At 44.7% G+C, this 17,493-nt stretch overlaps 1 protein-coding gene across 1 annotated transcript; it reads left to right on the top strand.

Moving 5' to 3' along the window:
- Positions 1 to 313: 313 nt before the first annotated feature.
- Positions 314 to 17,220, top strand: LOC101608953 (nuclear factor of activated T cells 2 interacting protein). Its single transcript, XM_004670222.2, has 8 exons — positions 314 to 664; positions 1,339 to 1,411; positions 4,588 to 4,705; positions 5,763 to 5,843; positions 5,940 to 6,129; positions 9,143 to 9,287; positions 9,407 to 9,516; positions 14,576 to 17,220. The coding sequence occupies exons 1-8, from the start codon at positions 314 to 316 to the stop codon at positions 14,732 to 14,734; spliced, it is 1,227 nt and encodes a 408-aa protein (XP_004670279.1). The 3' UTR covers positions 14,735 to 17,220.
- Positions 17,221 to 17,493: the final 273 nt, after the last annotated feature.

Genomic DNA, 17,493 nt, shown 5'->3' with positions numbered 1-17,493 from the left:
GAAGCCGGGTCTCCCCAAACTCAGGTCAAGGAGAAGGCTGGTGAAGAGGGAAAAATTAGCCAATGGGTGAGTCGCACCAAGTCGAAACCTTCTCTGATTGCACCAAAGGGATTGGAATCTTTGGCGCCTTTGTTTCAGTGGAGGGTGCATGATGGACGGGTCTATTGGCCAATCAGGAGGCTGGGAGGCGGATCCAGAGTGGGTGGGCGGGAAGAGGCCGTGAGTGACAGAATGTTTGCCCAATGAAAAGCAGAGCGGGCGGAGTGGGGCTGGCGGCGGAGGCGGGGGCGAGGGGGTGGGAGCCGTGCGTGCCATGGCGGAAGCCGGGAGGGGAGCGGGCCCGAGGCCCCGAGGTGGCCGGCGTTCTCGCGCCCGGCAGGCTTCACCTCGGCGCGTTCGAGACACCGTGTTTGTGGACTTGGTTAGCGACAGCGACGAGGAGATCCTGGAGGTGGCTACGGCGCGGGTTGCGGCGGACCCATTAGAGATCCGGACCTCGGTTGAAGTCCTACCCCCGGCACCCACGGCGCCGGCCGCGCCCCCGCGGGACAGCGATAGTGACAGCGAAGGGTCAGAGGCTCCGCGAACCCTGGTCAGGCGGCGGCGGCGGCGGCTGCTGCTGGATCCCGGAGAGGCGCCGGTGGTTCCGGTGTACTCCGGGAAGGTGCGGCCAGATTCCTGGGCCGGCTGGAGGGGCCTGGGCATCCAGAGAGGGACCACGGCCTCGAGGGAGAGTTCTACTTAAACGGGTGTTGAGGTTGCTTGGGGTCCTAAATGGAAACGAAGGGCTACAGGAGAGACCTGGGCACCTGCAGGTTGGGGATGCGAAGGGGTTTGGGGTATGTTGGAAGTATGGGGTTCATCCCCCACCCCCGTCCCGGAGCTGTGGTTTTGGGTCTGAAGGGAGTTTGAACGAGGGTTCTCGAGGATTCTGTGAGGCTCTTGGGAGGACCCGGGACTGGCGTTTGGGATAGGCTGAGGTTGGAGCCTGTAGAAGCCGTGAAGCCGGCATATTTTTGGCAAAGCGGAGAGAAAGGGTCCAAAGGGATTCAGGAAGAATTGAGGTCCCCTGGTGATAGGGTCACATAGGTGACTGTGGTTTCCTAGGAGCCCAGGGTAGAGGGCAGACTGCCAATGTGGAGAACTAAGCCTGCATCCTTAGAGTTCCATACGGGAAGGGGATGGATGGGTGAAGGTACTACAGGTTTGGAATAGGGATGAAATGAACTCCCAAGAGGATGTGTGAGTCCTGGGTGTCAGGAAAGAACTAGTCCCTGCTTTCAGGCGTAAGGGTAGGGGGAGGACTTAAGACTGACCCTCATCCTTCTGTCATTGCAGGTTCAAAGCAGTCTCAATCTCATTCCAGATAATGCATCTCTCTTGAAGCTTTACTCTGAAGAGGCTGAAGATGGTAAGGGGGGATTTCGAGGGAGAGGTGCACACCACTAACTTCTCTGAAACTTTCTACAGTTTATAGTCCTGTAGCCACCACTCACTGTTCATGCGTAGTTGTCCTGGTGGCGTTGCCCCCCCTTCATTTGCATGGTTTAGAATAGCACCTGGAATGCAGAAGTGTACTATGTAAAAGTTACCTCTGTTCTGTACGCTCAAAATACGGGTCCAGCAGTGTTGGCAACTTTATTATTATTATTTTTTGTTTTTTTCAAGGTAGGGTCTCACTCTAGCTCAGGTTGACCTGGAATTCACTACGTACTCTTAGTGGCCTTGAACTCACATTGATCCTTCTAACTCTGCCTCCCAAGGGCTCTGATTAAAGGTGTGCACCCCCACGTCTTTCACTGTAGTCCAGGCTGATTTGGAATTCACCTTGTAGCCTCTGGGTGGCCTTGAACTCATGGCAACCCTCCTATGTTTGCCTTCTGTGTGCTGGGATTAAAGGTGTGCACCACAATGCCCTGTTTTTGTTTTTTTTTTTTTTAGTTTTTGTTTGTTCATTTATTATTTATTTGAGAACGACAGACAGAAAGGAGTGAGATGGAATCTCAATGTAGTTTTAATCTGTATTTCCCTGATAACTAGTGACGTAGAACATTTTTTTAGATGCTTATATGTCATTCGTATTTCTTCCTTTGAGAATGCTCTATTTAGCTCCATAGCCCATTTTTGATTGGCTTGTTTGATTCCTTATTAGTTAACTTTTTTTTTTTTTTTTTTTTGTAGGTTGCCTCTTTGCTTTTTTCACTGTGTCCTTTGAATGCAAAATCTTTGTAATTCATTAGGTCCCAGTGATTAATGTGTGGTTTTATTGCCTGAGCAATTGGGGTTGTATTCAGAAAGTCTTTGCCAAGACCAACATGCTGAAGGGTTTCCCCTACTTTTTTCTCTAGCAGTTTCAGAGTTTCAGGTCTGATGTTAAGGTCTTTAATCCATTTGGACTTAATTCTTGTGCATGGAGAGAGAGAAGAATCTATTTTCATCCTTCTACAGATATATATCCAGTTTTCCCAACACCATTTGCTGAAGAGACTGTCTTTTCTCCAATAAGTATTTTTGGCATTTTTATTGAATATCAGGTGGCTATAGCTACCTGGGCTTACATCTGGGCCCTCTATTCTGTTCCACTGACCTACATGTCTGTTTTTGTTACTATGGCTCTGTAGTATAGGTTAAATCAGGTATGGTGATACCACCAGCCTTATTTTTGTTGCTCAGTATTATTTTAGATATTCGAGGTTTTTTTGTGATTCCAAATGAATTTTTGGATTGTTTTTCTCTATTTCCATGAAGAATGCCTTTGGAATTTTGATAGGGATTTTAAAAAAATATTTTATATTTATTTACTTGAAAGAGAAAGAGTGAGAGAGAGAGAATGAGAGAACAGGCACACAAGGGCCTCCAGCCACTGCTTAAGGAACTCCAGACACATCTGGCTAATGTGGGTTCTGGGGAATGGAACCTTGGTCCTTTGGCTTTGCAGGAAAACACCTTAATCACTAAGCCATCCATCCAGCAACCCTCCCCCCTTTTAAATATTGTCACAAACAACTTATCCAAATCAACTTTCCTGCAGTTATGTCTAGCCTAGGCTGACCTGGAAAAGTCTCATGATGGCCTTGAACTCACGACAGCCCTCCTACCTCTGCCTTCCAAGTGCTGGGATTAAAGGCATGTGCCTCCATGCCCAACTATGTCTTATTTATTTATTTATTTTTTCTTTTTCTTTTTTCTTTTCAGGTAGTGTCTCACTCTAGCCCAGGCTGATCTAGAATTCACTCTGTATCCTCAGGGTGGCCTTGAACTCTCAGCAATCCTCCTACCTCTGCCTCCTGAATGCCGGGGTTAAGGATGTGTGCCACCATGCCCGGCTGTCTTGTTATTTTTTAAACTTAGAAAAAATTATTTGAGAGAGGGACAGAGACAATGGTTGCATCAGGGCCTTCAGCTACTGGGTACAACAAACTCCAGGCGCCTGTGTCCCCTGGTGTGCGTTGTGACATTGTGCACTTGCATCTCTGTGTGTCTGGCTTATGTGGGACCTGGAGATTCGAACAGGAGTTCTTAGGCTTTGCAGGCAAGCACCTTAACTGCTAAGCCATCTCTCTAGACTGTGCTAGCCCTGTTTTTTTTTTTTTTTTTTTTTTTAATTCTTCACAAGCAAGAGAAAGAGAGTGGTGTGCCTGGCTCCTCTTAACACTCTAAATAATCTCCAGGGGGCTGGAGGGATGGCTTAGCAGTTAAGGTGTTTGCCTGCAAAGCCAAAGGACCCAGGTTCGATTTCCCCAGGGCCCATGTTAGCCAGATGCACAAGGGGGTACATGTGTCTGCAGTTTGTTTGCAATGGCTGGAGGTCCTGGCACACTCATTTTTTTTTTCTCTCTTTCCCTCTTTGTCAACTAAATAAATAATAATAAAATATTTTAAAAAATGAACTCCAAATGTATGTGCATTATATGAGTACTGGGGAATTGAACTATTGGGCTTTGCAAGGAACTACCTTTAACTGCTGAGCCATCTCTACGTCCTTGGAGCTTTTTTTTTTTTTCTTCAAGGTAGGGTCTCACTCTAGTCCAGGCTGATGTGGAATTCACTATGTAGTCTCAGGGTGGTCTTGAACTTGAAGTGATTCTCTTACTTCTGCTTCCTGAGTGCTGGGATTAAAAGGCATTTGCTACCATGCTCAGCACTGAGAGCTTTTGTAAAGAAATACTTCTATTTATTTATTGAGAGAGCTGGGGAGAAAATGAAAATGTGCACACTAGGGCCTCTTGTCACTGCATAAGACATGCAGACACAGGTACTATTTGGTGTCTGGCTTTATGTAGGTACTGGGGAATTGCAAGGCAGTATATTTAATCTCTGAGCCATATCCCCAGCCTGGGAGCTTTTAAGAAGTATGGAATCCTAAGCCTCTGGCAGCTGCTATATTTAGCTAGAACAGGATATCTCAACCTCAGCGTTACTGTGAATTTGGACTAGAAAATTCTTTGTGGGGGGCTAACTGGACAATGTAGGAAGTTCAGCAGCATCCTGTCTTCTAAGCATTAGATGCCTTTGGTTTGTTTCTCCTTGGCTCCCCTCTGCCCTCTCTTAGCTCATCCTTCCCACTTTTTCCTCCTTTACCCCTAGAGGCAGATATGACAGATTCTAGCTGTCTGCCCCCTGAGGATTCCCCATTGCCAGACTCTCCCTGGAAGAAGAAGCTGAGGAATAATGAGAAAAAAGAGAAGAAAAAGGGGAAGTTTTCGTGAGTGAGGCTGGGACACTTGGGCTCTGGGAACAAGAAGGTAGCTAAAATAAGCTGAGGAAGGTAGGACTCGTGGGTGGCTCCTCAAAGGGTAAGAAAAAGATGGTAAGAGTCTTTGAGGCTCAAGTGGAACTAGAGATGGCTCACCCTGGAGGAACTTGGGAATGGAGGTCGGGAAATGGAGGGGTTATGACATGGTTCAGACTCCACCAGCTGTCTTCTCCCTGCCTTCTCTCCTCATCTGGAAAGTGGCTAATCATGGTACAGCGTCAGAGAACTGTTGAGTAGATGAAGAATAGTAAGTACTAGGTAGCTGTCCGGTATTTTTGGACATTTACCTGAAAAGTGACTTAATCTTAAATTGAGGCATTATCCTTGCTCATATTTAGCCATATTATGTGAAAACAATGTCCCTTACTTATGGCTTATATGGGTTCTTGGGAATCGAACCTGGGTCCTTAGGTTTTGCAGGCAAGCGTGTTAACTGCTAAGCCATCTTGCTGGCTCTGTTTTATTTGTTTATTTAAGAGAGAAAGAGGTGGGGGGAGAGAGAGTGAGAGAGAGAGAATGAATGAGAATTGGCACTCCAGGTCCTCCAGCCACTGCAAACAATCTCCAGATGCATGTGACCCCTTGTGCATCTGGCTTAACGTGGGTCCTGGAGAATCAAACTGGGGTTCTTAGGCTTCGCAGGCAAGCGCCTTTATCGCTAAGCCATCTCTCCAACCCCCTTTTGTTTATTTGTTTGTTTGTTTAAGGTAGGGTCTCACTCTGGTCCAGGCAGACCTGGAATTAACTATGTAGTCTCAGAGTGGCCTCGAACTCATGGCAATCCTCCTGCCTCTGCCTCCTTTTGCTGGGATGAAAGGCATGTGCCACCACACCCGGCTCTATTTTTGTTTTTTTAAGGTAGAGTCTCATTCTAGCCCAGGCTGACCTGGAATTCACTATGTGGTCTCAGGCTGGCCTTGAATTCACAGCAATTCTACCTCTGCCTTCTAACTGCTGGGATTAAAGCTGTGTGGCACCGTGCCCAGTCCCTCTCTTCTTTTTGCAGTGATCAGGATATCTCTCCTTTGCCCCAATCTTCATCAAGGAGCAAAAGCAGAAAGCATTCTGAGGCGCTCCAGAAGTTAAGGTGTGTGTTGGGGGGGGCTTTGGCTGAAGTGGGGGAGAGCAATTTGAGGGGGTGGCCAATCTCAGTGGATCTACTACTGTCCTGTCCGCACTACAGGGAGGTAAACAAACGCCTCCAGAATCTCCGATCCTGCCTGAGCCCCAAACAACAGTGCCAGGGACCAGCCCTGCAGAACGAAGATGATGAGGTAGTCCTGGTGGAAGGGCCCGTCCTGCAACATAGCCCTCGGCTCCTGCAGCTCAAGATCCGGTGCCGGGCTGACTTGATCAGATTGCCTGTCAGAATGGTGAGTGCTTGTACCAGTAGCTGCCCGTGGAGAGTTTGGTGCTGGAGGGATATACTGGCAGGAGGGACCCATCTTCCTTCCCTTCCTGCTCCTTGGATCTGCCTGCCACTTTTAATTTTTTTATTTGAATATCTTAATATTCAAATAAAAATTTTAATACATTTTTTTATTTGAGAGAGAAAGATGCAGATAGAGAGAACGTGTGCACCAGAGCCTCCAGCCTCTGCACATGACTTCCTGACGCATGCACCACCTAGTGCATCTGGCTTATGTCGGTACTAGGGAATTGAATCTAGGTCCTTAGGCTTTGCAGGCAAGCACCTTAACCGTTAAGCCATCCCTCCAGCCCTGCCTGCCACTCTTTCATTCTTCCATGTCTTGAGTGCTTGCTGTTGCATTTGTCTAGTTTTTTTTCCCCTTATTCTCTTGCCTCTTTGTGGTAAACTTTACCAATCCCCCTCCCCCCCCCCCAAGGTGGGGTCTCGCTGTAGCCCAGGCTGATCTAGAATTCATTGTGTAGTCTCAGGCTAGCCTTGACCTCAAAGTGATCCTTCTACCTTGGCCTCAGAAGTGCTGGCATTAAAGATGTGCACCACCATGCTTTTCCCTAATTTTTCCAGTATTTCAAGGCTACCCTAAGCATCTTCTTTACTTTGTTTTTTACTTTATTTTTAAAAATATTCTATTTTTATTTATTTGACAGAGGGAGAGAGAAAGAGAGAGAGAGAATGGGCATGCCAGGGCCTTTAGCCACTGCAAATGAACTCCAGACACATGCGCCCCCTTGTACATCTGGCTAAAGTGGTTCTTGGGGAATTGAACCTGGGTCCTTTGGTTTTGCAGGCCAATGCCTTAACTGCTAAGGCATCCCTCCAGCCCTTTTCTTTCCTTCTTTCTTTCTTTTTTTCTTTTTCTTTTTTCTTTTTTTTTTTTTTTTTTGAGGTAGTGTTTCACTCTAGCACAGGCTGACCTGGAGTTCACTATGTAGTCTCAGAATGGCCTTAAACTCAAGGTGATCTTCTTACCTCTCCCTCCTAAATGCTGGGATTAAAGGCATAAGCCACCATGCCTGGCCTTTAAAAAAAAATTTTTTTTTTTTTAATTTTTATTAACATTTTCCATGATTATAAAATATATCCCATGGTAATTCCCTCCCTCCCCACCCCCACACTTTCCCATTTGAAATTCCATTCTCCATCATATTACCTCCCCATTACAATCATTGTAATTACATATATACAATATCAACCTATTAAGTATCCTCCCCTCTTCCTTTCTCTACCCTTTATGTCTCCTTTTTAACTTACTGGCCTCTGCTACTAAGTATTTTCATTCTCACGTAGAAGCCCAGTCATCTGTAGCTAGGATCCACATATGAGAGAGAACATGCGGTGCTTGGCTTTCTGGGTCTGGGTTACCTCGCTTAGTATAATACTTTCCAGGTCCATCCATTTTTCTGCAAATTTCATAACTTCATTTTTCTTTACCGCTGAGTAGAACTCCATTGTATAAATGTGCCACATCTTCATTATCCACTCATCTGTTGATGGACATCTAGGCTGGTTCCATTTCCCAGCTATTATAAATTGAGCAGCAATAAACATGGTTGAGCATGTACTTCTAAGGAAATGTGATGAGTCTTTTGGATATATGCCTAGGAGTGCTATAGCTGGGTCATATGGTAGATCAATCTCTAGCTGTTTTAGGAACCTCCACACTGTTTTCCACAATGGCTGGACCAGATTGCATTCCCACCAGCAGTGCAGAAGGGTTCCTTTTTTTCCACATCCCCGCCAACATTTATGATCATTTGTTTTCATGATGGTGGCCAATCTGACAGGAGTGAGATGGAATCTCAATGTAGTTTTAATCTGCATTTCCCTGATGACTAGTGACGTAGAACATTTTTTTAGATGCTTATATGCCATTCGTATTTCTTCCTTTGAGAACTCTCTATTTAGCTCCATAGCCCATTTTTTGATTGGCTTGTTTGATTCCTTATTATTTAACTTTTTGAGTTCTTTGTATATCCTAGATATTAATCCTTTATCAGATATATAGCTGGCGAAGATTTTTTCCCATTCTGTAGGTTGCCTCTTTGCTTTTTTCACAGTGTCCTTTGCGGTGCAAAATCTTTGTAATTTCATGAGGTCCCAGTGGTTAATCTGTGGTTTTATTGAAATTTTTTTTTTTTTAATATTTGAGTTTTCTTATTTTAATTAATTTATTTATTTGAAAGAGACAGAGAAGGCCAGGACCTCTAGCCACTGCAAATGAAGTCCAGACACATGTGCCAATGTGCATCTGGCTTACATGTGTATGGGGTCCTTACAAGCCTCCTTAACTGCTGATCCATCTCTCCAGCCCTATGAAGCCTTTTTTCAAGTCCCTCTCCGGCTGAGTCTCCTCGCTCTTTCTTTTCAGTACTCCGTGCTTCCTTCTTGTGCTTACTCTCACTGCGGTGGACACAGTGCCATCTAATCATTGTCAGTTCCTCCAGTTTCCTGGCAAAGGCTGATATTTGTGTTGGGATGTTAGAATACCAAGAGTGACAACAGAAATGAGCCATGCTCGGTCAAGCAGCTAAGCCCAAGATTGTAAACTGGCAGTCTGGCCTTGTCAACTTTGCATTTGCTTTCCTGCTTGAGGGGCTTTTTTTTTTTTTTTTTTTTTTGTTTTTTTCAAGGTAGGTTCTCATTCTAGCTCAGGCTGACCTGGAATTCACTGTGTAGTCTCAGCATAGACTCGAACTCACGGCGACCCTCCTGCCTCTGCCTCCCAAGTGCTGGGATTAAAGTATGCACCACCACGCCCGACTTGATTTCTTTATTTGTGTGCTACTTGCCTAGACCCTGACTGAGAGCATTATTTTGTCCTTGCCAGGTCAATATGGTGAGACAGTTGAGTTCAGCAAGTGGCCTAGGCTAGAAACTTGAGTTTAGAATGGTGGGGTGGGGTAGGGTATAGAATTTTAAGGTTAGAATGCCTTCTTTGCTTCTTGTCCTCTTCCTAGTCGGATCCCCTTCAGAATGCGGTGGACCACATGGCTGTTCGTCTTGGGGTGTCACCAAGCAGGATTCTTTTGTTATTTGGAGAGACAGAACTGTCCCCTACTGCCACCCCCAGGACCCTAAAGCTTGGAGTAGCTGACATCATTGGTGAGTAGAAGAGACGCCTTGAAGCGGCTTTTGTCATGGAAGATGGGATATTGGGAAAGTTCCAGAGAGAGGCTTTCCTCCTAACCTCTCATTTTGGTGTTCCAATCCTGCCTGTACAGACTGTGTGGTGCTAGCAAGTTCTTCAGAGGCCACAGAGACATCCCAGCTGCTCCAGCTCCGGGTACAGGGCAAGGAGAAACACCAAATGTTGGAGATCACACTGTCTCCAGTAAGTAGGAAAGTGGCTGCTCACACCCCTCCCCCTGTCCCGCCAGTCTCCTGTCAGTTGATATGGATTTCTCCAAATCCTGACTTGCTAGGCATACTTCTCCTGTTCCTGGATGCCCACTCAGCCTAGATAGTAGAGACTTCCTTTCCCTTTGTTCTATAGTCTGCAGGTCCCCACCCATGTACAGACTCCTTCCTGTTACAACAGACAGGACCTTTATACAATAACCAGTGAAATCCAACAGAACAATAAAGGCACACTTCTTTGCATTTATTATTATTAACATTATTTTTGTTGTACCAGGGATTAAAGTTAGGCTTTGTGTATGCTGAGCTGGTGCTTTACCAGTAAACTATACCCACAACCCAAAGCCACACTTCTTTTTTTACTTTTGTTTAAAACATATATATAATTAATGTTTTATTTTTGTTTATTTAAAAGAGAGAGAGAGAAAGAGTGGGAGTGCCAGGGAATCTAGCTGCTGCAGAGGAATTCCAGATACATGTACCACCTTGTGCATTTGGCTTTATGTGGGTCCTGGGGACTTGAACCTGGGTCCTTTGGTTTTGTGGGCAAGCACCTTAATTGCTGAGCCATCTCTCCAGCCCTAATTTTTTTTTTAATTGTATTTATTTATTTATTTATTTGAGAGTGACAGACACAGAGAGAAAGACAGATAGAGGGAGAGAGAGAGAATGGGCGCGCCAGGGCTTCCAGCCTCTGCAAACGAACTCCAGATGCGTGCGCCCCCTTGTGCATCTGGCTAACGTGGGACCTGGGGAACCAAGCCTTGAACCGGGGTCCTTAGGCTTCACAGGCAAGCGCTTAACCACTACGCCCTCTCTCCAGCCCCTAATTTTTTTTTTAAATTTATTTACTTATTTGCAAGGAGAGAGAGAATGGGCATGTCAGGTCCTCTAGCCACTGCAAACAAACTCCAGACAAATGTGCCCCTGTGCATCTGGCTTTACGTGGGTCCTTGGGAATCAAATCTGGGTCATTAGGCTTTGCAAGCAAGCGTCTTAACTGCTGATTCAGCTCTCCAGTCTCCCCCCCCCCCCATTTTTTTTAGGGGAGGATTTGAGGTAGTTTCTTGCTCTAGCCCAAGTTGACCTGGAATTAATCTCAGGTTGGCCTCAAACTCACAGTGATCTTCCTACAGTGATCTTCCTACCTCAGCCTCCTGAGTGCTGGGATTAAAGGCATGAGCCACCATGCCTATCCCCCAGAATGATTTACTTATTTATTTATTTGCAAGTAAGGAGGGAGCGACAGAGAAAAGGGGGAGAGGGAAGGAATGGGCATGCCAGGGCCTCTTGCTGGCACCAGGTGCTTGTGCCTCTTTTGCGCCTAACTTACGTGGGTGGCTTGGGAATTGAACCCTGGGCTGGCAGTCTTTGTAAGCAAGTGCCTTTAACTACTGAGTCATCTTCCCAACCTCTTGTTTTTTTTCAATGTAGGGTCTCACTCTAGCTCAGGCTGACCTGGAATTCACAATATAGTCTCAGGGTGGCCTTGAACTCATGGTGTTCCTCCTACCTCTGCCTCCCCAGTGCTGGATGAAAGGCATGTGCCGCCACCACACCCAGCCCAACCTCTTTTTTTTTTTTTTTTTTTTTTTTAATGAGACAGGGTCTCTGTAGTCAAGGCTGGCTTGAAACTCACTAGGTAGCCAGGTTAATCTCAAACTTGGAGTGATCCTGTCCTGTCTTAGGCTTTCAAGTGGTTGGAATTTATACATACATACGTGTGTGTGTGAGACCCAGTGATTCCCCCCCCCCCCAAGTCCATCTTTGGGTTCCTGACATAAGGTTTGGGTGTAAGTAGAGAGCCAACAGTATGTATAGCTAAGCAGTCCACCTGTCACTGACTGGGTACCATTCTCTCCTGTTGGATGGTCTGCTAGATTGCCACCACTGCTGAAATCCCTCTATGGGGAGATTAGCTTCCCCTCTGACTGGCGCCAGGCTTTGCCCCCTCCTTTCCCTTTCTCCTCCCCTCCCTTCCCTTCCCTTCCCACCTTTCCTTTCCTTTCTTTCTCTCTCTTTTTTTGGCATTTTGAGGTAGTGTGTCTAGCCCAGACTGACCTGGAATTAATTCAGTATGTAGTCTTAGGGTGGTCTTTACCTCACGGTGATCCTTCTACCTCTGCCTCTCAAATGCTGGAATTAAAGATGTTCACTGTTGTGCCTGTCCTGGCCTTTTCTTTCTCACTTTGAGATTTTGGGGGAAATTCTTGGGGCTTATTATTTTAGTAGTCTGGTAGCTTAAGGAAATGACGAAAGTGTCTTCCTTTCTGCCATGCCAGTTCCAGCAAAAGGACCAGGAGCTCGGGGTCATTCTCAGCTACATAGCAAATTCATGGTTGGCCTGAGCTTTTGAGATGCTGTCTGAAAAATCCAAACCAAAACAAAACATTTCATAAGTTCTAAATGTGTACTATTCTGTGTCGTATGAAATCTTACACCGTTTGGTGGCATCCCACTCTGTCCCCTTTTGGATCTGAAACACCTTTTGTCCAGTATATCCACACAGTGACACAGTGCACATTATTCGCCTATCAGTCCTCAGTAGCTGTCAGTCTCATGATGTAGTGCTTATGTTCAAGGGACTCATTTTACTTAAAAATGGCCCCAAAAGCACAAGAGTAGTTAGGCTGTCAATTTGTATATGCCAAAGAAAAATCTGCACAGGGCATATGTGCGTGCGTGCAAGTGTGCTGGTACTGTGAATGGAACCCAAGTCCTTTTACAAACCTTTCACAGCTATACTCCCAGCCTTTCTGAGATTAGATCATGCTAAATTATATAGAGTGACCTAAAATCCTTCATTTAAGTGAAAGATGAAAATTCTAAGGAAAGGAAAGGAAAGGGAAAAGGGAAAAGGGAAGGAAAGGAAAGCATCCAGGCATGGTGGCCCACACCTTTAATCCCAGCATTTGGGAGGCAGAGGTAGGAAGATCACCATTTGAGGCCAGCCTGGGACTACAAAGTGAGTTTCTAGGATTAGAGAGAGAACCCTACCTTGGAAAAATAAAGAAAAATAAAATAAAATAAATTTTTTAAAAAAAGAAAGGAAAGGGAAAAATGTCAGTGCTGAGGTTGTTAAGATCTATATAAGATACTTAGTGTAAGAAAGACAGACACAGGCCACATTTACAAAACTTCTATAGTGTATTGTTAAAATTCTTCTAGTTTGGGGCTTGGGAGATGGCTCAGTGGATAAAGCCTTTGCCTCTCAAGCCTGAATGCTTGAGTCCAGTCCTCAGATTCCATGTGCAAAAGCTGGAAGCTACGGAGGGCTTCTGTAATCCCTGTACTCTGCTCCACCTCTGAGATGTGCGGTGGAGACATAATTTCTTGGCAGTTTGAAGCCAGTGCAGCAATGTACAGCAGCAGAGTGAAACTGAGATACACCGCTTCCAAGGAGCTGGGATGGCAAAGGCAAATCTCAAGTTGTGCTCTGTCTCGACATGCATGCAGTGACCCGTGTGCATGTTCCACACATGCAGGCCCACAGAAATACACATATACACATGCGTATACACACAATTCTTCATTTACTGTTGTCAGTTTCCTATTGCATCTAATTTTGTTGTTTTTGGAAACAGAATCTCATTCCAGACCAGGAACTCATGCTCTAGCCCCATGCTGGCCTTGAACTCACAGGGACCCTCCTACCTCAGCTTCCTGAGTGCGTGGAGTAAAGGCATGTGCCACCACACACGGCCTTATTGCACCTAATTGATAAACTTAGCTAATGTAAATATGTATGACATACACATAGGAAAAGTAGTATATTTGGGGTTTTGTACTATCCTTGGCTTGAGGTACCAAATGGAGTCTTGGAATGTGGCAATGAATAAGGAGACTACTGTATCACAACCTAGGTGGCTTAGAACAACAGAAATCAATTCTCTCATAGTTTTGTAGACTTGGAAGTGTGTAGGTAAGGTATTAGGACTGTATTCCCTCTGAGGCTACAGGTAGATTCTTCCATCCCCCTCTGGGGTGGTGACCATCGTTCCTTTGTACTGCTGTGTGTCTGTTTTCTATTGTGAGGTCCTAAGAACTACAGGATTAGCAGCCACCCTAATCAAATCTCACCTTATCTTAAGTTCATATTATTTGCAACGGCCCTAAGTCCAAATAATGTCTCATTCACATTTACCACAGGTTAGGACTGCAAGGTATCGGGGTGCACAGTATAACCCCTCACACTTGTCTAAGTTTACACGCATCACAAGTGGGAGAGCCCAGCTCTTAGTTTGGATCATTCTTACTCTATAGCCACTTGCCATCCTCTGCAGGGGGCTCTGGCTGGCTTCACTATTTGGCTCCTTGTCCCAAAATCTTTGTATTTATTTATTTTTAATTATTTATTTATTTATTTGAGAGACAGAGGCCCCCAGAGGTGAGGGGAGGGGAATGGGCATGCCAGGGCTTCCTGCTGGTGCAAACTAACTCTAAATGCATGCACAACTTTGTGCATCTGGCTTTACATGGATACTAGGGAATTGAACCTGGGCAGTCAGGCTTTGCAAGCAAGCACCATTAACTGCTGAGCTCTCTCTCCAGCCCTTTTTCATTATTTATTTATTTTTAAAGGTAGGATCTCACTTTATCCCAAGCTGACCTGGAATTCACCATGTAGTTCCAGGGTGGCCTTGAATTCATGGTGATCCTCCTACCTCTGCCTCTTGAGTGCTGGGATTAAAGGTGTACACCACCACACCCATCTCTTTATTTTTTAATAAACTTATTTATTTTGGGACAGAGTTTTATGATATATCCTAGGCTGCCTTTGGACTTATGATCTTCCTGCTTTTACCTCCTTCAAGTGCTGGTGATATGGGTTTGTGCTACACAACTGGTTAAGATTTATCTTTTATTTTTTCTTTTTTTGGTATGGTGGGGATTGAATTTAGCATGTCACATAAACTCTACCACTGCACTTACACCTCTAGCCCACTGTCCTGACTTGTCTGTTCATCTGTATGGAATCTCCCTACCCATTTCCTTTTACATTTTTCACACCTTTTCCCCCCTTTTCCTTCTAGGATTCTCCTCTTAAGATCCTCATGTCGCAGTATGAGGAGGCTATGGGACTCTCCGGACACAAGCTCTCCTTCTTTTTTGATGGGACAAAGCTTTCAGGCAAGGAGCTGCCAGTTGATCTGGGCATGGAATCTGGGGATCTCATTGAGGTCTGGGGCTGAAGCTGCTACTCCGTTTGGATACCCAACCAGGACTTGGAGAGATTTTTCCTGTTTATTTTTGCCCCATAAAGGGCTAGCTGAGTTAGAACTTGTTCGTTTGTTTTTTTCCCATCCTGAGAATTTAACCTTGCACATGCTAAGAACTTAAGTTGAGGCAAAACCAAGGACTGAACTTTGTCTCTGTCTCTGGTCCTGGCTTCAAGCTGTTAACTACTTGGCAGTTGTATGGTGGCTGCTGCTCATCTGCATAGCCTGTGGCTCCGAGCACATGTCATGCTGTGTGTTGTATCCTTTGGGACCCAGAGAAAGGATTCTCCCACCTTACCATTTGACCTTCACTATTGCCTTTTGTTTTATCAAAATGTCCTGTGAAATTCTGCTCCTATTTACGGGGTGAGTTGAAGTAATGCGGGTTGTGTGTCGGTGCCAAGCCTGGGATTTATTTCACATTGGGGAGCACAGTGGTTTTATTCTCTCTCAAGGCTGTGCATGCAGTTTGCTTGAGGTACTTGGTATGTAAGATAATGAGCAAGGACACATACCCTGAAGGTTTGAGCACAGGCAGATGAACACAGTGCTCTTGAAGGATAACAGTAAAGAATGGCATCTCAGCCCTGAGTGTTTCCTTCCAGAACTGCACATTGGAGCCATAAGTGAACACACGCAGTCATTTTGTTGGGAATCATAGTTGCACGGTCCCATGCAAAAGTACTCTGGTTTATGCCTTTTTCCCATTCATACCATCTTGTTAGTGCCCCATTTAATAGTTATTGTGCATCTTTGCATGTGAATAACCTCATAAGATACAGTGTTTTGGGGCTGGGGGATGTGGCACAGTGGGTAGGGTGCCTGCCTGCTGCCATGCAAAAAGCCTAGAGTTTCTCCCTCAGCCTTTCATAAAGCCAGACATGGTGGTGCATGCTTGTACTCCGAGCACTTGGGAGGTAGAGGCAGGCCAATCAGAATTCCAGGGTTATCTTTGGCTACATACTGAGTTTGAGGCCATCCTGGGCTACCCGAGACACTGTCATAACAACAAAAAACAAGCAGACAAAAAAAGCAATGTTTTATGAGTAAATATGCTTTTACTCTACTTACATGGTGCTGTGCAATTACCAAGGCCAGCTTGTGCTACCTGAGACCCTGTCTTTAAGAAATAGGTTATGTTTTATAAGTGAATATGATTTTACTGTATTTGTATGGTGCTGTGCAATAGACCTTATTGGTTTTACTCAGTATGAGTGAAGAGCTAACCCTGTTGACTCCTAGCTCTGTCATTACATTGATCTGTAGCTGGACTTCACAGTGGCATCAGATGAATTTTACTCACAACGCCTTAAATAGGGGACACCTGGGTGCCTCCAACTCCTTGGTACTCGAGGCCCAAGCTAACATACTTCTTCGTGTCCCCTTCTATGCCAGCGTGGACAGTTTGCTGGCATACATATCCAGGATGGGATTATGTGTTATACTGATTTTCTGGCTTTCCTGATTTTCTTTAGAATGGGGATTGTCAAAAAGCCAAACGTGGTGGCGCACGCCTTTAATCCCAGTACTTGGGAGGCAAGGTAGGAGGATCACTGTGAGTTCGAGGCCTGCCTGAAACTACAGAGTGAATTCCAGGTCAGCCTGAGCTAGAGTGAAACCCTACCTCGAAAAATTTAAAAAAAAAACAACAAAAACGTGGGGGGGGGGATTGTCCTTCTTGGGTATAAAGTACCACAGGATTTAGTGCACATTTATCTGGTCACCATTAGTGTTGGGAATTTTTCTCATATACCTGTCTACCTTTCTGGATTTTCTTTCTATGAACTGCTCATTTTTCATGAGGCTTCCTTTTTTTTTTTTTTTTTTAATTTATTTTTGAGTTGCTTGTACATTCCCGGGCAATTGCAAATAACCTTCAAAATAGCACTTTCATTTATCTAGGGAGATCTGTCACAAAATAAACATTCCTAATTTTAATTAACTTTAGTTATAAAGTTTGTTGCTTTTAGAATTCTTATTTAAAGCTACTTAAGATGATTTTACTTTGTTAGCATACTAGATTTTCCTTCCATTGCCTGGTATGGAGTATTGATTGTTCTGAGCTGTTGAACACTGGTTCTCATGGGTTGCTGGTAGGCTGTACTGATATTAAACATTACACATCCCTTACAAATGACCTGAAATATTCCTGTGTATGGGAGAACAAGTTTTATTATTTTTATCAGATAATTAGCCAGTTTTCTCAGCTTTGTCTACTAAGAAAAGTTATTTCTACTGATATTTAGTCTAATTTTCATGAAAGTATGTCAACTTATTAATTAAATTTTTTGTGTAAATGTATCAGTCTGTTGAATTTTGTAACACTTAAATCATCCATGGTGTGGTACAACCTTCCATTTTTTTTAAATGATCATTTATGTTTATGTCTATTAGGAAGTTTGAACATATGACTATTATGTATTCAATCTGAACTGAATAAAAGACAGCCATTCAATTTATGGATACTTGATTTGTCTTTGTGGTCCTCAAATGGTCCCCACCTACGTCCTTGTGATAGAGACCATTAGTTATTCCCTGACATCCTTTCTTCCTTGTTTCAGGTTAATAGGATCCCATACCTTGATGAAGTATAGAGACCCTCAGGATAGAGTAATGAAGCTCTCCCTGTAAATTAAACCCACTGTGGGGGGGTCGCTGGGGAGATGGCACAGAGGTTAAGATGCTTGCTTGAAAAACCTGATGACCCGGGTTTGGTTCCTCAGTACCCATGT

The sequence above is a fragment of the Jaculus jaculus genome, chromosome 12 (genome assembly GCF_020740685.1).
Source record: "Jaculus jaculus isolate mJacJac1 chromosome 12, mJacJac1.mat.Y.cur, whole genome shotgun sequence".
Lineage (NCBI taxonomy): Eukaryota > Metazoa > Chordata > Mammalia > Rodentia > Dipodidae > Jaculus > Jaculus jaculus.
This window is presented reverse-complemented; position numbering and strand designations above follow the sequence as displayed.